Genomic DNA, 25673 nt, shown 5'->3' with positions numbered 1-25673 from the left:
AACCATATGAAGAAAATTGGTCATCACTTTAAAACTAACAAATACTAGTAGCTTATGTAACAAGGATGTTTTAACTACTATCTCAGATTTCGCATCTCTGCATTTTCTTGACCATGAATCTCAGTCAGTCACTGCAATTTCAAGGGAACACAAGACTGTAAGAATATTTGTATAGTAAAATTAATTGAATGGTTATTTTCAATGCAGCTTTTAAAATATTTTAATTCTTAGCTAAAACAGTAGAATAGCACTTCTCTAAATAAAACTCAGAGGAATTTGATTGCATCATGCCAATGTATTTTGCATTATTCTTTGATATACTGAGTATAAAAGTCATAAAAAGCACTGTAGTTACGGATTTTTTCTTTTACCTCAGAGTGAAAGGAGAGAAAAACTGTAATGTGTATCCTTAGGTGATTTACATGAAAATTTATATATTCATATACTTAAAATTACTTTTTATTTTATCACATGTTAATTGTAGAAAGTACATTTTTTATTCGACACATTGTATTTTCATCTAAACTCCTTCTTGCTCTCCTTTTTTACACAACCCCTACCCCCTTAGAAAAACTATGTTCTAAAATGTATTAGTCTTAGGTTTACTGATTGACAGACATTGTGGGTCTTTTTTTTTCTTCTAAGAAATTAATATTAAAAAGTTGAGATGATTGTGGGTAGATTCCCTAACTATTTTCAACTGAAAGTTTAAACCGTAACTGAATATTCATGGGAATAAGATGTACATTAGACAGCTTGATCTTCAACTTAAAGGAGGCTTCTTCATTGACAATCAAATCAATGGGAATGGAAGGATGGTGCTGCAGTGGTTAAGAGTTGCTTTTGCAGAGGACCTTGGTTTCCTTCCCAGGAACCACAGTGGCTCACAACCAGCTGTACTTTGAGTTACAGAGCTTATGCATACACTAAGGCACTCACATATACACACAAAATAAAAATAAACCTTGAGAGAAAGAGAGGACAGCACGACTAGAAAGAGAAGTGTGGTTGAAGAACCATGTAGGAGAGATGTGAAGCTTTCCTCCTAAGTTCCGGCTGTGAGCCTGAGCTGCCTCCTCTCCTAAACCCTAAGGAGGCTTTTTACTCCCTAAGTTCGTTGATTGTGCTTGTAAACTCATGTTTTCTAGTGTAATTAAAATAACTCTTTGAAAAAAAAATAACTCTCTGAAATCAGAAGCTTTGATTATCTGATCAGGTTCTGATCTTTATAAATCACAGAGAAATCATTAAGAAAGTTAAGGTGTTATGTAACTCCTTACAGCAATCTTATTGTAGCAGAATGATTAACTACCAAATGTGTTAAAGTGTTATTTTGTGTAGTCATATTGATAAGCTCCGTGGCTGTTCTGTTAGTCCTGGATCTATGCTCGTGAAACACTCATTTAGTCCTGCCGGGTTCAGTTGTATCATATATACAGTGAAATGGAAGACTTAGTCTTTCAGGAAAGCAGTGCCAGTCCTGGCTTGAGAAGGAGGCTAAGTGCATATCGCAGCCAGAACTAGTGCTTTGATCTGCCTTTTAATAAAGATATTTGCATGCCTAGACAGCATGACTTCTAAAACCCTTTTCAGTTTTTTTGCGTTCTGAGTCCTATGTTTTATGGTCAATAATTTGCACCCCTTTTCTATTGACATTTAAGACATATAGACACACAAACATACAAAGGGAAAAACATATTTAATTAGATAATAACCAAGATGATTCTAATTTATAAAAATTAAAATAAGTGACTTAAGTTAGAAGGAAAAATTTTCATGAAGAAATTACTCTGCCTTTTTGTAGAAAAAGATCCAGGCCTTGGTTTCTGCCTCCCATGAGCAGAAGTGTCTGTATTTCTTATCAAATGAGGAAATCTAATGCTGTCTTTAGGATGAATCCCACAGCTTAGGCATGGGCTATCTGTGAGTGCTAGAAAAACAATAGCTGCCTAGTTCCAAATGAATGGCCCACCGGCCTTTGATATCCTAAGGTGAAGGGCTGACAGCGGAGAAACAGAGAAACGGTTTCAATTGAAAGCCAACCTTTAGAAGGCTGGATTGATCAAACCTAGCATAAATCTGAAAGATAGGGGGGAAAAAACTGAAAACAGGTTGTGTACCTGGTTGGAGATTACAATGTCTTAAAATATTTTTCTACAACATTTATCTGGTTTAATAATTAAATTTCAATTTGAATGTTGTAAAATCACTTGTTAAAAAATGAATTAGGAAGAGATTCATACGTTGATTCAGCTCTGGAAACCCCGAGATGAGGTATCTTGATTCAGAGAGCCAGAGATTCATCTTGCAGTCTGTTCCGATACACTGGATAGCTGCTGCTTGCAGTGCTGTGCACACAGGGGCTCTGGGTCTCGGAGACATGCTTAAGCCCGTTAAAGCTGTAATATGGGGGAGAAAGGGGAAATGCAGTCTCATGTCCCCCATTTGTATTTAAAATGTTGGATTTTTCAGGATGCTCAATACTTGGTTGCTTAGGTCAAATTTTGCTTTTTAAAGTTGTATTAAGATAGGTGGGCAGCTGGTATTCTCTTTATAGCTTGAACATCTTGAAAAGTTGTCTTCATAATTGTTTTTTATCTAATTTCTTCCGGATAGTACTTTCTAGTAAGATATTACTGTGAATAGCTGGAAATATATATACTGGCTTATTTAAATGATTTATCTCCAAAGTATTAGCCAATGAATGAATAACCTGGTATCTTAAAACTGAACATGAATAGTGCATTGACAAAATTGAGAGGCTTTTAAAAATAAACTTTTAATTTCTCCTATGAAAGCTATTCATTATAGTATCTTGGTATTTTTTAGGTTGGTTAGGTTACTCCTGCTAAGAGTCATATCTAATCCATAAATCTCTGCTTAAATTGTGCTGTCCGTTCCCCACATAGCAAACCTGAAGTTTCTTCACATCACACCTTATATTCATTTTGATTTGATGGCTTGTGTTTACTTAACATCTGGATTGAATTAAGACTTTCAATTGTACACATATTTGTTTCTGAATGTATTAGAATGTATTAGCAAAGAGTTTATACTGCTTTTGCCTCAAAAAAAAAAAAATGACATCCTCCCAAGGATAGCCTGTTCATGGCATACTGTGTCAACTAAGAACCAGGAAATACACCACAAAAGGGTCCTCGGGCTAGCTAGTGCTTCATATGCGGGCTTCTGGTTTTTCCTGTCCGGCAGAGCACTGCAGACACTGAAACCGCACGTATCTTCTCTTCATTTAGCACGCAGTGCTATCTCATTTGCTAGTCTGGTTTTTAAACCTGCAGTGGGTTAGTAATGGCAAACTTAAAAGGCTGGAGAAGCTGCTATAGAAACCGTACTGATAGCAATGAGAAATGACAGCTGACAACTTGTCTACAGGGGGGAAGAAAGCAAAATCTATAAAACACACAACCTTAAAATGTATTAGCCTACTGGGACCCACTCGTGTGATTTGTAAATGACAGGCAGCCAAACAGTCCATACGGCCCCCTGTATAATAGAGCCGTGTGTGGTAACTGATGTGAGAAATGATGATCTTACGACGTTAGCAAAGAGGGTCAGCCGCTGCTACCTTAGGAACAGCCGCCTTCTCCACACTCATTCTGTGGGTTACCCCATCCTCGTAAACCTTAAAAATGAGAAAATGACCATAAAAGAGGATCTTTTAAAGTCATCAATTTGTTGATAAAGCACCTATAAAACAGACATACACATAATTGGTATCTTGCAAAGGCTACTTGGACATGCTTATTGATGATAATTCACGACTTTCTTTTCAAAGATTGCAAACACAGACAGCTTTAAGATTAAACGTAGCTGGAACTTTCCGGCCTCACACTTAATGTCTGTTTTATCTTTATGGCCATGTCCTTGTTCTTAGTGACGCAGAAAAGGGTCCAGTGATTGTTCTTTGGACTCTTTGTAAAGATGGGATGGCATGTGTGTCTGTTTACATTTCAGCAATATCCGGAGCCATTGTGAAGATCTGCTATAGGTTCCTCAGCAGCGCAATGCTTTCAAATATCAGTGTTTGTGAAGTATATCCATGTTTGCTTTTGTTTTTAAGGTAATTGTAAATAAGCACTCTGATGCACACGCTTATCTTTTTCTTCACACACAGAGAAAATTTCTAACAGATTCTTAGCAAAGGAAGACGGGCACGATTTAGCTCCCGCAAGCCCCCACTTTATTGCTATTGCTGTCAAGATCTATTATTTGATTCTTGGCTCTCCACTGTCACATAATATAGAGTTGTTGAAATGCCCTGACCTTTCTGTATACTCTGTGACTAAAACATGCAATGAATACTTCTGTGAATAAGATTTTGGCCGTATAGTAATGAGAGACACAGGAGCTTAGGGAGGGTAAAATATTGAAATCATTATTTTCCAACACGATTTCCCTTTTGGCTCTTCTTTATTCAGACATGAGTTTTGTTTTGTTGTTTCTCAAATAAATTCTATTGCTTATGGCAATGTATTTTCAGAAATTTTAATCTTTACAAGTGTAGCTGTCTTTCCTCTCTGAGGTTTTGATTCACCATGGGCTGGACTTTGGCTTTAATTGTTTGGCCCACTAATGTTGCTAGATTTGCGGGGATTTAGCCACACAGTGGTTCTCAGTTTCATTTGCATCCAGTGGCAATGTTTGCAGAGGTAATGGATTTGCAGCTGTACAAGATTACAGAAACATGCGAGACGCAGGGAGGCCAGCCCCTGTGACCCTGCTTGATTAGCACAGTCCTGTACACATGTATGCTATGGAGATGATCAGCTCATAGCTCTGTGGCGTCTTAGGGTGTTTACTTTTCATTGTTTTAGACTCGTTACTAAGGAAGATCATGAGTATCAAGTTTGCGGTTTGTTATCTACCACCCAGGCACCCGTGAATGTAGCACGTGTTAATCCAGGTAGCAGTCTTTATGGGTAGTTGGTTTAGACCCTGTGAGCATTATTGACATAGCTCATGTTTAGAAGAACAACAACCCAGACTTCAACTTCTCTATGCCATTTTGTTTTTGAAAAGAAGCATAGGTGTAAATACTGCCCAAATAGCCGCTCTTGAAGAGCTATTTGTTTTGCAAATAACAAAGGGACAAGGAAAGGGCTCTTCTGTAAAAATGTTGTGTGGGTGCCCATAATTTAAACCCATCATACAGAAAGGAAGTGTTATTTTCACAAACAAAACATCCGTGGCTTAGTCACTTTCCATTTCTGGATGAGGAGTATGTCATACATCTGTATCATGTTTTTCTCGAGTGAACGGCATACTATACTTAAAGCGAAGCAGGCTTTATTGTGGAGTTGCCAAGGTAACTGACCAGCAAGGATGCAGTTCAGCAGACTGCAGAATGGCAATTGAGTACACATGGATAAAAAAAAAAATGTGCATGTCATCTTAAAGCCCAAGAGGGTCACGGTGGATTGTGGATTAACTCTGCACATTGAAGAAATTTGTGTGAGTGAGTGAGTGTGTATGTGTTTGTATGAAAGCAGAAAGAGGTGTTCTATACTAGTCATGGTGGGGTGATATGGAATGATAGGTACCCTTTAATGGGTTCATGTTAGGCTCCATGAAGGCTATATAGAAAATAGAATTATTTCGGTGTTATTTAGCGTGAGAAACATTTCTTTTTTGCTTCTCAAGCTGACATACATCACTTTGCCATAGCAAACACTAAAAGAGGCTATTACTTTATGATGAAAATGGAGGATAGTAATCTACAGCATACTATACCTTAAATTAAGTGTCATATATATTTAGCTCCCTAGCATGAGACCTGTGTCTGTCTCTGCATTGCTTTGTATTAGAATGCATTCATTCATTCCACAGGCATCAATAAACCTATTTAAATATGCTCAACACTCCTCAAGGTATTAAAAAATGACAAGGAAAATAAAACTCAGTATTGCACCATACAGTGTTTTTCATCTCTAGAAAGGTTAATAAATCAGGTAATTCAAAAGAGATTCATTTAGATTATTCTAAGTGTCCTATACTTTGGATAGAAGGCTGTGATCTGAAATTTTAATATCTTTAATATAGAGAAAAATAGCTTTTTAGCGGGATCTTGAAACTTTCCACAATTTGATTCTTTTCCTCTCAACTTTGTTTTCCTCTGACACAAACTGGAGGACTGGCTTACTTTATTCCTTTAAAGGGTCCCTGCAGCCCCCAGTATTGCATGTTTTCATGGCTTAATGCCTCGTCTCTGTATTATAAATACTTAGCATTGAGAAAAACATTAAACCTATTAATTTTTTTCAGATCTCTCCAAAGTCAGCCCATCCATCCAGGCATTGGCAGAATGGCTAAAACTCTGGGGAAATACCAATTGAGATGTTGGTCTCCCAGACTGGATGGTGACACCTTGTGGGAAGCAGGGATGGGGAGTGTTTGGTCCTCACCTTTCCAATATCATCTGCTAGTTTGGACACATAGTGATATTAAACTGGAGAAAAAAAAATCAGAATATCGTCCTTACAATTTTTCTCTGATTTGGGGATTATTATTTGGAATGCAACTCTCATTCCCACAGGTGAGCAAATAGTCCTTGAGTAGAAGAGGGCAATAAGAACGCCAAGTGACAAACATGTCAGTGTCTCTCCGTGAACCCTGTTAAACTATCTTGCAGCTTCTATTTATCTACCTACCTACCTACCTATTTGTTTATTTATTTGGTTGCACAGCCTTGTGTGTGGTTCCTCTGTTTTGAGACAGGATCTTTCTCTGTAATCCAGGCTACCCTGAACTTCATCCGTAACCCAGGCTTGTCTTCAACTCAGCCATCTTCCAACCAGTTTCTTGAGTGATAGAATTACAGGTCTGAGCCACCACAGCTGGCTGGTCCAGAGACTTTGAAGTTGTGGTTTTCGTAGTCAAGTATAGTTACATGAAACTACAAGCCAAATGTTTTAGTTCATTCTTCTTGGGAGGGGGGGGGGGCTGCTATTCACAGAACATGGGGACAGGTTTTCTCAGAGGAAGAGACTTTTTTGAGGGAGTTCTCTCTCTCTCTCTCTTTTTAATACTAAAACCTTTACTGCCAGTAACCTAACTACTTAGAGCTTTTAGCAAGTTTGTGAGCTTGGTCTGAGCAGTCTTGGGGACTGAGGTTAATTTCCACATTTGCAAATCCATCAGTGACTAAGGGAAAGAACTTGGATGATAGAGTTTATCGGTCTAAAAATTACAGCGATTGGCCAATCACGAAGCTAGAATCCCAAAAGACACTGCAGAGGTGACAAGGATGATGACAGTAATGTGTTGGTGGAGATGATGATGTCAGAGGAAAAACAAGAGATAGAAACTAATCAAGCCAATTTAGGCATTTTCTTACACTCACATATTATGTCCTAAGTCATAGTGAATCATGAAATTGGTTCTATTTCGCCTAAAGAAATGATTTGTCCAGAATTGCATCATGTAATTGTTGCTGTTCATTTAGGAGGTAGCATAATGGGATAGATTATACTATTTTAATTATTGGATGCCAAAATCAGGAGACATGAAATAAAGCTATAGTTTTTGGTTTTAATAAAGCATGGAGAAAGTAGCAGAATGCATATATTCTAATGAGAGTTATGTAGGCTGACTTGCCTCTGTTTGGAAAGCAATTATTATTTTATTATTATTATTTGGAACTTGCTTATTATTTTAAAAGTACTGTATGTGTTTGCTTTTTTAAAAGGGAAAAGGGAAAAACTGTAGTACTTAAGAAATTTGTCAGTTCTTATTAAATGATTTTGTTGATAATATTTTTGAACAACAGTAAATCATAAAAATGATATTTATGTCTTTATGCTTAATGGCAATTAAAAATACTAAATATAACATATGTCATTTTATTTGTGTAGTATTTTAATGGTTTCTAAACACAAGTCGGAAGAGTTTTCTGAATCTTTGTCCTAAAATTGTTTCCCTTTCAAACAAATATGCACTAACAGTTCTCTTGTGTGTTGTTCTGTTTTTCTCAGCAATTTCTGCCCAGTGAGATTCATCTGTGCTCAGTTATCGAGGGCCATGCTCATTATCATCCATCTCTTTTCTCTCTCCTTTGCTTTCAGTGTATACTCTTTTCTCAAAGGTGCACTCCGATCGGAATGTATACCCGTCTGCAGGTGTACTCTTTGTCCATGTCTTGGAGAGAGAATATTTTAAGGGTGAATTTCCACCTTACCCAAAGCCTGGTAGGTTCTCTGCAGCAGGGGAGACGGGATAAATAACTTCTTTTTGTTCATCGTGCAGACCCGGGTATAATCAAAGATGATTAACACTTTAAAATGATCTGAATACATGAAAAATTGGTTGTTGTAAGATCTTTCGCAGTTTAAGATTACAAATTTAATTATAAAAGGAAATAATTTTTTGAATTTTATAGTGTATATTTCTGGAGTTTTAGTGCTGACTGTTACATCCATGCCTGGCAAATGACCTACCTCTAGTCACACAAAAATAGTTATAGCTTTACCCAATTATGATTTTTTTTATACTATGACTTATTTTCTTATATAGTGCACTGATTTTTAAAGAAAACTATACATTTATTGTGTAAGAAAATGAAATAAAGCATTAAATAACAGTGTTTTTAAAAGCTTTAACTGTAAGAGATGATTTGATAAAACTTCATAAAAGTATAATGATGATTAATTTTCCTTCAGAGTAATAACAGTTCTTAAAACATTTAATTCACTTTTTGGGTAAATGTGTTATTTTGAATTATCACAACTTCTGTCATATTAATGAAGATATAGAAAGAATAGCAAGAGAAAACATTAAGTTATAACTCCTAAGTAACAAAAATGACTTCTGAAAATTAAATTTTGAAAGAGTACATGTTTAATATTAGAATTAATATAAATTTTTTATAGATTACATGAGGAGTAACAGCTTATCTGACAACATTAATAAAATGAAATTAGAACTGTTTTTAATAGTAAAAAGAGGCTTCATCAATTACTTTTAAAGTGTTTTCTTTAGAGACATTCCATTTTTATAAAACCTAATGACTAAGCCTTTGGACAGCCGTTGTTACATTTAAGAAAGGCATGTAGTAATGACAAATGGTATCTTTATGATTACTTGACTACTCCTTAATATTAAAGTGATAACCTTTGGAGACTCATGAACAGAATGCCTCTCATTAACAGGTGAATGAGTTTTGGGAGCTATTTATAAATGGTAGTTGTCATTGGTGAAACTGTCCTGATATATTCTCCTCAAAATATTTTCAAGATTTTGTTTGAATCTACTATATTTATTAGATCGCTAGACAATTTCAACAACCAAGAGTTTTTTTCATTATATGGATACCTAAGTCAGGAATTTCAGATGATTTTTTTTTTTTATTTGTGTATTTAGTTTGCTGCAAATGTCAAAATTTTTTTCAGGAGGAATGTTTTGACTGAAACCACCAAAGATATGTGATGAAAATAACTGTTTTATGTCTTAATTCTGTGTTCCTTATCTAGGTGAGGTTAGTAATGATCCCATAACATTTAACACAAATTTAATGGGTTACCCAGACAGACCTGGATGGCTTCGATACATTCAAAGGACACCGTACAGCGATGGCGTCCTGTATGGGTCTCCAACAGCTGAAAATGTGGGGAAACCAACTATCATTGAGGTAATTCCTTTTGAACAAGTAATACTATGGGGTTTTTTAATCACTTCTTTTAAGTGTCAAAATTAAAGTTACATGGCAGCATTTTTTAGTTTTTTTCATTTTTAAGTTTTTTTAACATACAAATGTACTTATTAATGCTTAGACATATAAAGTTTGCTATTTCAACATTTATATTAAATGTTAAAATACATTAGAAAAAAGGAAATGATACTTAAAAGAAATAGGTTAATATAAATTCTATTTTAAAAGATAAATGGAAACTTAAAACATTTCCTTGTTCTATATAGTAAACAGTCAGTTACTCATGTGTGCTTATACGTGTGTGGACACACATGTGCCACAATTCATTTGTGGAGATCAGAGGGCCACTCTCAGGAGTCTCTCCTTCCACTGTGTGTGTCCTGAGGATCACTCCCAGGTTTCCAGGCTTGGCAGTAACTGCAGTTTACCCACTGAGCCAGACTGCCAAGGCAACACTGAATTTCTTATTCAAATTTCGTGCTTATTGAAATGAAGTCATTAATTAGAAATCTTAATTCCCGAACATTGTGAAAGGTGACTAGGGTGAGAAGGATGAATGGCAAGGGCATCAGCCATGTTTTATGGTCTCTGGGTGAAAGATCTGGGAAAGAAAGGCATACCTACCGAGTGCTGGAATAACTGCTGTAACCAGAAACTGCTGAGGAGTCCAGTTCACACAGTTCACACAGTCCAGTTCTTCCTGGGTGGAGGAAGCAGCCCTTCCAGATTTTGGAAATAAGATTTCGGGCTCCACGTTAGTGATAGAGAAGGTGACAGACACAAGCAAGTTCATCTCTAGCACTGAAAAACCAGCCAACCCAACCAACCAACCAAACAAACAAACAAATAAAAAAGCGACAGAAGTGCGTATGTGCAAAGACACACACACAAATCAAAAAGGTGTGGAAAAGTGTATGATCTCAGAGGGCTATACATGTGGTTAGAAGTTAGGGTGCATTTTAGGGGATAAATGATAGGAGCACGAGTTATCCGTGGTGCTATGGTAAATCCCCAAGAGCTGTGTAAGCCATGATGATAGAGTTAGCTTATATTCTAAAGCCTTCAGCATTTTTCCTCTAATATCTCATAATATACCTAGAAGACATTAGAAATTAAAACTGTGACAACAATGATAAATGGTAATTTAAATTAAATTAATACTTCCTTTAAAAGTTACAATTAAAAGACAAAAGTGTCTCACTGTCGATATGGTAGCTGGGAACCAAGTTCAATTCCTTTGCAAGAGTAGGAAGTCCTCTTAACTGCTGAGCCATCTCTCTAAGCAAGGAACTGAAGAGATCTACCTTAACTTCATAGGCTTTCCCCAAAAGAAGAGCAAAAAACATCATTCTCAGTAGAGAAACATTAGAGAAATTTCACTTACGTTCAGGAACAAAACGAGAATGGTGACCCCTATGTTTTATTATACAATATATTGGAAGTCATAACTGGTGAAGGGAAGGACATGAAATAAATTCCCTGATGATTTGAAAGAAAAAAAAATTAAATACTCAATAGTATAAAGTCTGTGGACTATTAAAAATAGTATGAAAGACTAGCAGTCAGCTGTGAGATAAGTATAAACGTGGTTACATTTCTGTACATGAATAAAAAGTACTGAGAAAATAGATGTTTCAGAGAAGTGTGTATTTTCAATAGAGACAAAAATTATAAGGTACCAAAAGTAAATATAACACAGAGTACATAAATTTGCATAAATAGATGGCAATTTCAGTAATAGGAAGATAGTATCATAATGGCATTATTTCCCCCTAATCTGTGATTCTGTGTAATGCCAATATAATTTCCACTGGATTTTTAAAATAGAACTTGACCATTTCTAACTTGTATGGGGAGGGCTATATGCTTGAAATAACGAAGCACTAGTGAAGAACAAAGGAGAAGGTTTATTTTCTCTCCTGGGCATCCAGATTTCAGTAAAGTCATGGTCATTATCACAGTTTCAGTGACACAGGCCAAGAATGGACAAATGGGCTGAAGGAGTGAGTAGCAAGGCCAGAAACACAGACTGTGCAAGGAAAAGGGATGGAAACATGAAGAGTTGGTGCCACAGGTCACTGGGAAAGCAATGTTCAGAAAAATTGTTAGCTATTTGAACTCAATCCCTTAGACCAACCATAGAATTAGATCCTTCATACCAAACTCCAGGCACAAATCAAGGTAGATTAGGGATTAAGTGTAGAAAACAAAATGTTAAGTTATTATATTAAAATATAGAAAGCTCTCTTGTTGACTGAGGGCCAAGAATAGCTTTCTTAAATACCACCTGCTTATTTTTTGAGAGAAAATATATAATTTGAACTATAATACTTATGAACTGATCATCAAGAGATTCTTTAAAAGACGGGCTATAAAACAGAAGATATTTTTGTTGCATGTGCCTGACTACAGGGAATCTAAAATACAAAGAAAACCCTCAGTTCAATAAGAAAAGGATATTTCATTGAGAAGGACACACAAATACCCTTGAACATAAGTCAGATGTCTATTCTTACCAGCGATATTGAGACCAGAATGAGACTTTTTTCATTGGTGAATATGGGGATTGACAAAACCACTGTGGGGATCAGAACGAAATTATGTCGCATCGGTAGGAATTAGTGAACTCTTTTACTAAGCAGGCCCACTTCTGGGTGTCTACCCAAACAAGCACATTGCAAAAACTCCCCGGAAGGCATATACAGACACACCCTGTGAACGATGTTCCTAAAGCAGAGCACAGGAACCCCACAAAACAACAGAGATCCAAAAGGCTGTCAGTAAGAACTAGGTGAATACATTGTGTTTGTGGTGAACATTAAGAGCAAAAATGAAATGAGGCTTGCCCAGAGACATGGATAAGTATTTTTAAACAAAATGTTGAACTGGGAGGTGCAAGCAAACTGAGGAATAGGTTTTAAATCTACAAGTTTTTGTAATAAAACTACTTTAAGTAAATGATATTTTAAACACCAAGCTCACAATTTCAACTACGCCTTGGAAGCAGCCTTGGGCTAAAACAGGCGAGCAGTAATGCATGTCCAGGTGAGTTCAAGAAAGATCAAAGTGTTCTTGTAAGTCACTACAGAATGTTAGAAACTGTATCAAATAATATGCTAAAAAAGTACTGATGAAAATTTGACACGACCTTTCATGGAATACAAATATATCTGCATAGTGTAACAAGCATAGTATGTTAACATACTCTTATGTTAATTTAGTCAAGTTTTATATGTCTCAAACCATTATTTAATTATATAAATTTATGAATTAATCTACTCAGTAACTATATATCTGAAATATTTAGATTTTAAACATCTGCAATTGGGTAGGCATTATTTTAGAAACAGATGAAAAAGAAAGCATCCTTTCTCAAGCTTTGAAGTTCTTCACATCTTTGCAATAAGTAAAATTTGATTGCCGTCATTCCAGTACTTAAATATCTTATTAGAAGTAAGAAAAAGCATGCTACTTTCTGCTACAACTGTTAAAATTAAACATTAGATATACATTCATATAATAAAATTCTTCCTTTTAATATGAAATATCTTTTACTCCCCAGGTGTCCTGTGATTTTAAAAAAAGTGAAGAAACCTACTAGAGTATACAAAATTTACAATAATGAAATTTGTGACAAATAGGGAGGGTTAACCAGAAGTATTATTAATTTAAAATACCTATTATCTTTTCTGAGCCAAAACCTCACTTAATAACACATTGGAGAAGATCAGTCATCTTTTGTTGCACTGAAAATATGATTATGATTATTTGGGGGAGTAATGCAAATTAATTAATTAGTATATATTAATTGTATAAATTAATGGAAACAGGCTATATTTTTTTAATCACAAAAGCTCCCAAGTACAATTTATTTTTTATATTTCCATTTGCTTTCTTGGAAATGTAACTCAAACTTATTTTGTTAGCTAGTCTTATGGTTACTATTTGATAGCCTCACCAGTCATGTGTCTGTGAGGAAGGAGGTGGGAAATCCAATGGCATTTTGACAAGTTGGAGAGAGAGAGAAACTCCCTTAACTCTATGGGTCAGTGTGCTGCTCAGAATAAATATTGCCAAAGGTTTGAAATTATTCATCCCCCAGCTCCGCATTTTATGTTTTACCTCTCAGTGTTCCTAAGGACTGTGCACTGCTTCCCTAACGGCTCCTGTTGACATGTAAACGTCTCTGGTGCTTGTTCAGTGCACACGGGTCTCCTGGTAGTTGGAGCCAGTTTTCTCTCCTGTTTTGTTGTCACCTCCTGCTGCAGTCACCGCCAGAAACCTAGTGCTGGGACTCTTAAGACGTTGACACAGTCGTTTGATTTTGTTGAGGTACCACAGATGTCTCCCCATTGAATACCTGTCACAAAGCTTGACCCTTGAGTTCGGAAGCCATGGTCTTTGCTTTGCCTGTCTCTGGTAGCCCTTTCTGAGTCGACTTGGATATAAGCTCACTGACCCTGAAATGTTTACTAACATTTGACTGTAATGGAAATGCTGATTTTGTGGGTTTTGAGCATGTACCCTAAGTTTTATAAACTATGATCCTGTTGCTTTCCTCCTCGTGAGATGTATTTACTAAGCATGAAAGGGTTGTTCATGAAATCTTTTGACTGATTGCTGTGCCATTTAGCACTAAATGCACCATAGGTGTACTTGGCTTAAAGTATGCTTTCTGTGATAATTCTTAAACTTGCAAGCATGAGCATACATCTTTAGGGACTTTTGTTGTTGGTTTAATCTTAGCACATTGACAGTAAGTTACTTCTAAGTTCATCATCTTCTATTGGCACCTCTACATCCCTCTCATGCCCAGTGGCTTTCTACGAAAGAGTCTTGATTTATTTCACTTTTCGTTCTAGTATGTTAAATGGACCCAGTTAATTAATTATTTTTTTTCTATAATATTGATAAAAGTCTTGGGTCCTTATTGCCCAGGAAAGGAAATTTTCTAGCTATATCAACAAATAATTTTAAAAAATGGGAATAATAGTGATTTGTTTTCATTTTGCCATTCATTTTATAAAACATTTCTTTTTCTAAATATGCATTTCCTTTCTTAATAGATAACTGCCTACAATAGACGTACCTTTGAAACTGCAAGGCATAATTTGATAATTAATATAATGTCAGCAGAAGGTAAGTATGGAAAATATATCGATGATCATTTCTTATTTATAAGAAAGGATTCATTGTGTTTATAAACATATAGTATAATCATAGATTGTAAAGTACCACAAACAATATAATTGATGGTATAATAAAATGTAGAATTTTTTATTTTTTTTATTTTATTATTTTTTTTAGTTTTTCGAGACAGGGTTTTTCTGTGTAGCTTTGGCTGTGCTAGACTTGCTTTGTAGGCCAGGCTTGAACTCACAGAGATCCACCTGCCTCTGCCTCCCTGAGTGCTGGGAGCTGTTGGAACTTTGGTGAAAAACAGGACAATTCTTCACCAGAGGCCCTGCTGACTTCTTCAGGCCTTGTTTCCTTAGTAGTGAAGTGGCACTGAGATGAACCAAGTCCAGTCTAAAGACTGAGAGTTAAGTCTAAGAAAACAGGGTAGCTATTAGCTAGTTTTTTTTTTTTTTTTTTTTTTTTTTTTTTTTTTTTTTTTTTTTTTTTGTATTCAACTGTAGAGCAGTAGGAAGTAGTTTAGCCAAAATGTGAAGATAAACTGTGATCTGGGTACTTGAGGTACACAATTTGCTAATTAGCTACATTTGCTCATTATGTCAGTAAATGTCAGAGCCCATCAAGAATATAGAGGAACATGCTCACACTAAATGATTCCCTGAGGACCTTGAAGGTCAGGGACACAGGAAATATTCTAAAATTTATGCTCTCAAATGTATGCCAAAGAATAGAAAACATGTCTAACACTGAAATGTTTTAGTGAGGCTACTAACATTAGAGGGAGGAGCCAGGGGAGGGGTTCATGGGAGGATAGCTGGGAGGAGCTAGAAGGAGGAAAGGGGGAAAATATTACTATCCCATTCTGAAACTTGAGGCTTAAATGTTTGTTTGTTCTTGTGGATTTCTCTGGCTGTCCAAGATCTTACTCTGTAGACCAGGCGGGCCTCGAACTCACAGAGATCCACCTGTTGAGATTTTAACAATAAATATTAAAAAGAAAGAGAAAATATTTTTATCTACCCTTAGAAAACTATGGGATAATAATCCTCTCTATACTTCTGTCGGTGAAGGCACCGACAGGAAGGGAGCTGCTACAGATCTTTTCCTCTGAAAAAGAGCAAGTAAGAGTATATTCTTCAGGCTAGAAGACTGATGGGACCTGATAGGCTAGGGTCAGACAGTACGGGAGGAGGACTTCTCCTATCAGTGGACTGGGGAAGAGGGATGGGGAGGAAGACGGAGGGAGGGTGGGACTGGGAAGAGATGAGGAAGGGGGCTATAACTAGGCTACAAAGTGACTAAATTATAAATAATAATAAAGAATATATTCCTGACGGGGAAATTACTGCTTCTGTTTACTGGTAGAAAACAAACTGGCAAACAAAAACATTTTGCCAAAACTTAGCATTGTGAAATTCAGGATAACTCAATCTGGATTAAAAATTGCCCTTAGACTGTACGAAAGAAAGCGATATCTAATAATCTGATAGGTACCCAGGAAGACTGCTGGAAGTCCTGAACCTCCTTCACGGGACCTTTCCCTGTGTGTCTGAACAGTAACAACTATGCCAGGTTAAAATGTAAAGAGCCCTTTATATATGAAAACAACTACAAGGTGTGATTTTTATGGGCCCAGGCCTAGCAACCCCTGTGTGCACTCCCAGCCTGTTCCTTGCCTGCTTTCTTAGGCATCCATAGATTAGAGAAGCTGATTCTTGCCTTTACCAGGTTGGATGGTTATATTTAGCTTAAGCTATTTCTGTGGAACTGGGAACTCTAAGCGGGCATTCATTGTCTTTTGCTTTCCGTTTGTAGATTCATGGTTGGTGTCACATAGTTACAAGGTGGTGTCTTTGGGCTCCTGGACCTTACAGTTACAGGCTCAAGAGACCAAGTCTTTGTCAGATATGACAGACTGGAAGAGATCCTGGTCTACAGTTGGCGCCCTTTCCCTAGACCGGTCTCTCCTGTAGAAAGTGAATGCCCAGAACCTATTATAGGTGTTATTCCTACAGGGGGATTTCTATTCATGTGGCTCCTGTTGTTAAGAATGCTGCCCAACTGGAGGGTCAAAAGTAAGCACAAGGGATGGCTTACCTGCATCGAGTAGTTCAAAGTTGCAGTAGTGAGGGTTCACGGACCCCAAATAGTTTGAAAACCATGACACTAAAAAGGTCATGCCTTTGTCCTTGCCAGCCTAGACAAGATTCATATGCACTTGAGAATGAACATCTTTGAACATGGCCTTCACTTAGGCTATCTGTCCCAGATAAGGTTTAGAAAAAGGAATAACAAAGTTGTAAATCAGGGTGATCATGCTCAGCCCAGCTCATTGGCCAGCTGTGTTCTTCTCTGGGTGACCTAATGGGAAATTAGTCATGTAGCCTCATACAGCATGGTGCTCCAGGAGAGGACATAAAATGAATCCCTACATTGGGTTTAGCACCTCAGAGGCCTGCCACCAATCTGTTGGCCTACTGTTCTCTTGGCCTCTTTGATTTCCAAATATAGCAAGCATGGGATTTCCCCAGAGTTAGAAAGCTCCTGTGACTCATCCCAGAGAGACCTGGCAATAGTTCTTGGCCCAATAGACAGCAGGCAAACTGCACAGCCCAGAGCCTTGAAGGGATACTGTAGCAACCGCAGGCCTTGTAGCAGAACCACAGAGTGGTTCTCCAAAAAAGTAGCACTGAGTATAAGACCGCTGGGGTGGGGTGCAGTGAGCTGGAGGCTTTCTATGTTTTTATGGAAACGTGAATGTAAGAACATTTAGTGAAAAGAATAATTGCATACATGTGGCATATCCAAAACTATATTTTCTATTACCTATAAATGTTGTATCACTTACCAATTACACACTTTTCTTCATGATTCATTTGTATGACTCTTTCTAGGTATGGGGGGTATTGTCACATGATTAGGCTATGATAGTATGTCAAAAGGAAATGCATTTGTATAAACTTAAAACTTTCTTGCAAGGAAGAGAATGAAGAGACCATGTTTTAGAAGACTACAAATGGGCTACGCATTGAATAAGCCTAGCAAAATCATAAGCCAAATCAGTGCCTGCAGGAAAGGAGGAAAGGATTTTCTATGTGGAGGGCTTTACAAAGCTGTATCTTTAGAAGTGTTCGCTACCTGCTAGCCGGCTCTGGAGAAAACTGGGCAACCAGAGCTGGCTCCACCACCGAGTCTCCAGTATCTAGTGTCCATTAATACCAAACCAAAGAGGCTGCCAAGAAATGAGGTCATCAAGGTGCTTACTGTGTATTTTTATCTCCCAGTTACTAAACAAGAGTGGGTTAATTTACAAATTCATAAATTTTGCTGAAATAAATTAGAGGAGGTATATTGTATAGTTAATATTAGAGATATTAAGTCTGTTTAGAACTCAAATATATAACCAACCTTTTCGTGTTCAAATTAGGACTAATGTTTTAATATTTTATAAGATTTTACCATATGTCTGTAATCTACTGAGCATATTTAGACACAGTCTCTAACTTACAGAAAAATTGGATGGGATAAATTCAAATTACTTTTATTTCTGACCATATCTAAAGCTGATTTTCTACTAAAAGTATAGGGGGAAAATAGAAGATCTTGCTCACCTTCCCACCTTTATAGTCCACATGAATTTCTTCGTTCTGCTTTATAAACAGTTATAAACTAACTAGTTATTGCAGAAATAGTATTGTATAAAAAGAAATATTTTTAATTTTAAAAGAACAATCATAATATAGGAAAATTGTAATTCAAGAGTAACACTTGAGAAACTGAAGTTTATATGAGGTTTGTTTAAAATATACATTTAAAAAATTTTAATGGAGAATTTTAGTTCATTTTTTGGAAGGAAAAAAAATTAAAAAGCTCACTAAGATGCTAACTGTGAAAGTGCATGAGAATTTTTTTTTCCAAAATATTTACTACACAGTAATCCAAATAGAAGTGGGGTAAATTTTAGAATTATCACTAGCTGTATAATTAATATTACAGAAAAAAGCAATGATTCTTAGCTGTTCTAAACAATATCAAAAAATATTGTAAATTTAAAACATAGGCTTAGTTGGTCTTTCTTTCTGTGGCTAATTCTAAAGTCATAAATTACCTTCATGAACCATTGATTTTATTATATTGTAGATATAGTTCAGTGTCGAATGTATATTATATTTTTAGACATATCATCAGTTACAGAGAAAGTCTTTGAAGTCCCAGTAATCTGTCAGTATCCACCAAGAACTGGCTCCTAGAGCCCTTTGGCTACTCAAACCTGAATACTCACAAATCCCCTAGATAAAATGGCATAGTTTTTACATATGACCTGCACATATTCTCCTATATATGAATCATCTCTTTATTATGTATTATACTTATGCAATATAGTTTCTATATAAATAGTTGACATATTGTTTAGGGAATAATGATGAGAAAGTTTATATCTATTGAGTACACACACACACACACACACACACACACACACACACACACACACACGTCTCAGCCAGGATAGCCCTGGATATTCTGTGTTGTAATAATTTTAAAAATGGCTGTTGGGCTATAAAATGTTTATTTGCCCTAATATTATCACGGCAGTATTATATAACCTGCTATCACAAATAATAAGACAGAAGCACCTGTTAGGTTTTATAATTGCCTTATTTCCCTTGGGCTGGGCAGATCTATCTACCTACACTGTCTGAATCACTTCACCATCCATGTTTCAGCCCCATCCAATGCCATCCTCCTTCACCATCCTATCATCCATCCATAATCTTATAAATACTTGCTTTTATCTTCATCTTTTCATGCCATTATTGGAGTCCTTTCTCTTTGCCCACATGGTTTTTTCTCCCACACTAACTTGTCGTGGTGTCCTCCTTCCTCCTCTCTTCCCGTCCATCTCTGCTGTGATTCTCATGATTCTCCAGTCCTCAAAAGCCCAGGAACCTAGCCACGCCTACTCTATTCTGCCCTGCCCAGGTATAGGCCGTTTAATGAACCAATCAGGTATAATGTTTTAGACAGTTTTACATAAACAAGGATGGATGTACCCAGTGGACAGTAACCAGATCTTGAGGGCCAGTAATTAGCATTAGACCAACGTCTACCAGTCCTGGAACTCACTATGTTGACCAGGCTGTCCTCACAGAGATCCGCCTGCCTCTGCCTCCTGAGTGCTAGGATTAGAGGTGTGTACTACTGTGCTCCGCTCAGATGTAATTTTTTTAAGAATGATTTTGGGTCATGGTTTGTTGAATCCAAGTATCTGAACCCATACAGATGGAGATCTGATTGTTTTGTATTGCTCTCTACTGCCAGGACTATGACGGCACTCAACAAAACTTAAATTGTTCTCTTTAAGAGACTGTTTCATTAAAGATATGCGTATCCCTTTTCTTCAACACTAGAATTCCCGCTGCCGTATCAAGCAGAATTCTTCATCAGAAATATGAATGTGGAAGAGATGCTGGCCAGTGAGGTTCTTGGAGACTTTCTCGGGGCTGTAAAAAATGTGTGGCAGCCAGAGCGCCTCAATGCCATAAACATCACGTCAGCCCTAGACAGGGGTGGCAGGGTGCCGCTTCCTATTAACGACATGAAGGAGGGGTAAGACAACTTTTATCTCTTTGCCTTAAATGTGGATTTTTAAAGTATGGTGACTTTATCAAACTTATTATAGATGGAAGATAGCCTATTGCATTTTTCTTTTTAATAAGAAATAGATATTATGAAGATATGGACATATAAGCAATTTTCTATATTGACAAAGAGATAGTATCAACGGTTCCTTCAATCACAGTACCCCGGTCCTGTGAATCTAATTGTAGATTGGGATCGACATCATAAATTATAGCACTAAGCCTTTTGTACCTTCGGAGACAAGCTGATTATTTAGGGCCATGCATTTCAAAGGAAATTGACGCCCAGTTATCAGCTGGAGGACTCACCGCCTGCCGGAGCTTTATTCTAGGAAACTATTTCTTCGCCTTTCACATTCTTTCCACCATGTGTTGGTGGCTGATGGCTAAAGTGGATTTGAAACCCATTCCTGTGACACTAGAGCCAAAAGTTTGGCCTTGTCACTCACGAGCTGGGTGACATTGCACAAATGCAGAACCCCTCTGTGCCTCAACTTCCTTTTCTGTTCCAGTGGGGATGGCATCCTCTCTCAAGCTTCTTAAAGTGATTAAATGAGACAGTGCAATTTGAGATGGATGTGCCAACTCTCAAGCAGTACAGAGTGTGACCTGTGTAAGTAAAAACACTCCTGTTGGGTAAATCGAAAGCATTGCTGTCAGTATCACACCAAAACTTCCATCTTTAATTTCTTATCTGTAGGTCGATAGAGAATTGCTTCTCACTCAATCCTGTGAAAGTGCAGTACGTGGAATAAATCACAGTTTACACAACATATATCTGTCCCCAACTGTCCCTTCTCCCATAATCCTGGGAACACTTCTCTGCAGGTGATATCTAGAATTAACCAGGATAACTGGATTCATAAGAATCAGATTTCAGGGCAGCTTAATGGAGAACTTGTTTGGAAATAACAGAAAAGATCACAAATACACATAAATGAGGTCTGAGAGGGTAGGCAGGAGATGGCTGGAGGAAGCAGCGGTCTGTGAAGTTCAACTTAAAATTTCAGAATTAAGTTTTATCTTGAATGTTATAGCAATGGGTTTCGAAGTCAGTCAAGCACACACAGAAGTGCTTTGAGGAAAATGGCGGGCTTATCTCTTGTCTAAGTGCTGCTTGGCTTTTTATATGAAACATAACTCTAGAGGTTAAATTTTCACTGTGGAGTTGCAATGTGGATCTCCTCCCCACCTAGTAAATGAAAAAGCATAACTGTGGAACACGGTGATCAGGAGAGTTCCCTGAAAACATTCTCCTAGCGTACGCCACTTTTTCAGCAGCCCCCTTAATGTTTTCCAAGATGATTGTTAAAAAAACAGCCAGAAAGAATTTGCAAGCAACAGAGGGAGCCCCAGGCATTGGTAGCCCTACTTCTCTGTGCTCACCCCTTCTGTAGTCAGTAGTGCAGACCCTACTTTTAAGATGGAAACTAAACTCAGTTGAATTAAGCACCTCTCCAAACCGAACGCCAACCTGAAGCAGAGCTTTTCCACTGTGTCCAGCCTGGGAATGACTGGTAAAGTATTATTTAAAATGTAAATGATAGATAGGTTACTGGCCTCTGATACCCTCTAGAGTTTTTGAGCTGGGCCTGAGCATGTGACTCTAAATTAAGAACAGAATTTTGGCCCTCCAAGTCCTTGTTGAGAGTTCAGTCATTAGCTAACTGACCCGCAACACCTGCTTGAGGGCAATATACACTGTCAGCTATTTGAGAGAGCCTGCCCTGTGGCATTTATTTAGAATCTTGTCTCAGATCCCTGCCCAACTTGAAATGCTTTCCATGAGTTTTAATTTAATGTTAAGCCTTAACCTTTGCAAAGTATGCATAGGAGAAGTCTTTCAAAATAGTGTTTCTATAAATTGTACCTAATGCCAGCTCTGTCCCTCTAGCATCTTCAAGCAAGCCCTAGTGAAATAAGATCCTACTTGAGTTATAATACAGGAGGAAAGTGTGTCCCTAGGAATGATTTTGTATATTTTCTTAAGTTGTTATATAAAGTTGTGATAACCAAAACCTCTTTACACACATTGCCTTATGATTACAAGTAAATCCCATACTTTTTGCAGCTCTATGCCTTTCTTTCTTTTTAATGATGTATAGTGTATATGTGTAATTCACTTAATACACTTTTAAATGATGTATACTGTGCGTATGTAGTTCACTTAATACATTTTTAAATGATATATAGCATGTATATGTAATCCACTTACTATACTTTTCACTTTTGCATTAAAAAATAATGAACTATAAATATACTTAAAATGAAATATTGTAAACATAAACAGGGAAGGACAGATTTAGCCAAGGAATTTCAAATATTGCTTTTCTATAATCTTTTTTTAAAATAATGTGTATGCTTCAGCAATAGTAATTAAGAAAACTAATAAATGTGTTCTCCCTAAATCGTGCTCCAAGATTTAAAGGAAAAAGATAAAGATCTTTATGAAAAAAAAATTTTAACTCACGGCAGCCAGCCACAATCTACTAGTGACATATATTTTTCTGTAGAGACATAACCAACAGGTGTCTTAGAGTAGCTCAGAGGGGTAGGCCCTTTTATGCCCTTCTACAGCCCAAACAGCCATTAATTGCCCAGTATTTGGCATCCCAGCTCATCCTTTGTAATGAGCATTTTCACATCTCTACAGAACTTGCTGACAGCTTTCAGACTTCTTTTAAATAAAATAGAAAACAATTATAAAGATTGACTTCAAAGTGAGTAAGCTTCTGCAAAGGAAGGCTGAGCCCTCTGAAAAGATTAATTTCACTTGCCAGACTCATAACCCCAAGGCAACTGTGCATGGACTCGGTGTCGCTTTTGCTTCTGACATGGAGCCAAGGGCTGAGGACTCTTCGATGTATTTAGCCTGGGATAAAGCTGGTGGAAAGAGGAGCAGGGTCATATTTCATGCTAGGCATATTGTAGCTGCCAAGCACGGCTGAGTGATGTGGTGTAAACGGTGACTATGAAGGGAATGATGGGGTGTGAGGATTAAAGAATATACTCACTTTTCATAAGAGATTGTCAAACCTATTTCCTCTGGTGACCAAAGCGTGCAGATCTAGCCTCAACCAGTAGCAGAAAACTATCCTCATTTATTCTCTGGACCATGTCACAAAATTCTCTGTCGAAGTAACTCTATCAAAAGCCTCAGTGAGCAGTTGAGGAGGAGAATTCAAGTCAGAGCTGCTAGATACTGTTGTGATGGAAAGTTATAATGTTGGGCCAAGGTGCTCAGCTCTGAAGTTGCCCTCATCTTTTCTCTTGTCAATGATTGTGTATGTGTGACCATTCTTCAGGATCTGTTCGCCTTGCTCCTTTGAGACAGGGTCACACTGGCATGAAGCTCAGTGATTAGGCTAGATTGGGTAGCTGAGCCCCAGGGTTTTCGATGTTTCTGCTTCCCCAATACTGTGATGGTTATGATAGAAACTGCTGAAGACTGAACCACGTAAGGCATTATATTTGTGGAAAGTTGGGTGGATGTTGTCCTGAAGCAAAGGGATCTTTGCATAAATGGTTGATAGGAAAGTTTCTGTGTCAGGCTCATCGTATGCAGTGTAGAGGCAAATGAGAGAGTGAGGGGGCAGAGATAGCTGTGCAGATGTTAGGCAGCTCAAGATCATCATATGTGGAACTTGGGCCATCCAAAATCCATAGAGCATCCATCCTCCTTCCCTCAGAATTCCTTTATACCAGTTCTCACAGAATTTACAGCAATCCTGTTTTCAGGACTCTGAGAACTAACCTCTCTCCTCCTTTCAGTAATAAGAAGGTAATATTTTTACCTTTTTTATGGTAAATTTTTTTCTATTTTTAATTGATATGAGAATATTCACTACAAACTCATAGCTCTAGATTAAAACGGAATTGTTAATTCCATTATAATTTTAATGCCTGGGCTTTACTTAGTCATTTGGTTATATATCTTATAAAAAGTTTTATAAGTCTTTAATTTTCATTTTATTTTTAAATTAATTACAGCTATATACAGAAAGAAGAAGTGGGGTAAGGGGCAAGCAAGGAGATGCTGCCGCTTCTCCCGGAAGCTCCCCTTCCGGCTGACAGGTGGCATACATGGGTGTACACTCAAGTTGGTTTGTCTCTTCTGGACACAAGATCAAGAGGCAAATGTATTCCATGAGAGAGACAATTATGGAAAGCATATATTCATTTGTAATCACTGTCTTGCTCTTGCATACACTTACTTTCCTGTTGGTTGATTCCTCACATTAAGTGTTTAAATGCCTCGACAAACACATTCTACCTCAAGGGAAACTGAGTTGTTCAAATTGTACTAAAAGCTGTTAATAAGGAGTTTTATCAAGTGTACAGAAACCCCTAGCATTTTGAAGCACCATTTATTCACCTAGAGCAGTAGTTCTCAACCTGCGGGTCATGACCCCTTGGGGGTCTCGTATCAGATACCCTGCATATCGGATATTTACATTATGATTCAGTACCCTAGCAAAATTGGAGCTATGAAGTGACAATGAATAATTTTATGGGGAGGGTTCCCACAAAATGAGGAACTGTATGAAAGGGTTGCAGCATTAGAAAGGTTGAGATGATATGTGCCCATCTCAACTTTTTAGATATATGGTTGGGTTTAAGATAACAACTATCTTCATTAATTTTTTTCAATTGTATATTCAAAAGATAGCTAAAAAGAAAACACCATGAAAGACATGGCATTTTCATGTATAGCATCAATTGCTATTATTAAGTATGGTCTCATACAAATTTATAATAGAAAAGCCAATGTGTCCAAAGTTGCTTATTCTACAAAAGAAGCAACAACAACAAAAAAGGCTTTTTGTCCCATGAGACAAGTCTACTGTCGACTACTGTTCTTCATCCTGACCTTTGTGCTCTGTGTTTTTAACTGGTAAATGCTAGCTCATTTATTCACTTAGCAATGGCAAGGACTGGGTTTAAGAACAGTTCCAGGGATGTTGCTTTGCCCCCGTGTAGGGTGTTGGTGACTCAAACTAAAGTGGTGGCAGTGAGGTGGGAGCGAGTGACACTTGTGTTTGCAAGTTATTTCAGGGCAACTGTCAGCAACCGATGATGGATTGAGCTGTGAGAGAAGGAGAGGAGTCAAGGATGATGGTGCTGGAGATCAGGACTTGAGCATCTGGGGTTGCCAATCACTAGGAAAAGGAGATAGAAGGAGGAACAGGTGGAGGTGGGGTAGGGTGAAGATGAGCTCAGCTCGGAACATAGCA

The 25673-nt window shown here is 37.3% G+C and overlaps 1 protein-coding gene across 6 annotated transcripts in view; it reads left to right on the top strand.

Annotated features, from left to right (window-relative positions):
• The window catches only part of Sgce (sarcoglycan epsilon), a 70363-nt gene that overhangs the window by 18220 nt on the left and 26470 nt on the right, over positions 1 to 25673 (top strand). For all 6 annotated transcript variants that reach the window (XM_055612988.1, XM_055612990.1, XM_055612987.1 and 3 more), the window contains 4 exons: positions 8082 to 8204; positions 9486 to 9643; positions 14731 to 14803; positions 20209 to 20407. In XM_055612988.1, the coding sequence (XP_055468963.1) occupies positions 8082 to 8204; positions 9486 to 9643; positions 14731 to 14803; positions 20209 to 20407 (553 nt within the window). The remainder of the gene's footprint in view (positions 1 to 8081; positions 8205 to 9485; positions 9644 to 14730; positions 14804 to 20208; positions 20408 to 25673) is intronic.

Source organism: Psammomys obesus, unplaced genomic scaffold (assembly GCF_907164565.1).
Source record: "Psammomys obesus unplaced genomic scaffold, mPsaObe1.curated_primary_1811, whole genome shotgun sequence".
NCBI classification, from domain to species: Eukaryota; Metazoa; Chordata; class Mammalia; order Rodentia; family Muridae; genus Psammomys; species Psammomys obesus.
Note: the sequence above shows the minus strand (reverse complement) of the source record. Positions and strands in the feature narration are given on the sequence as shown.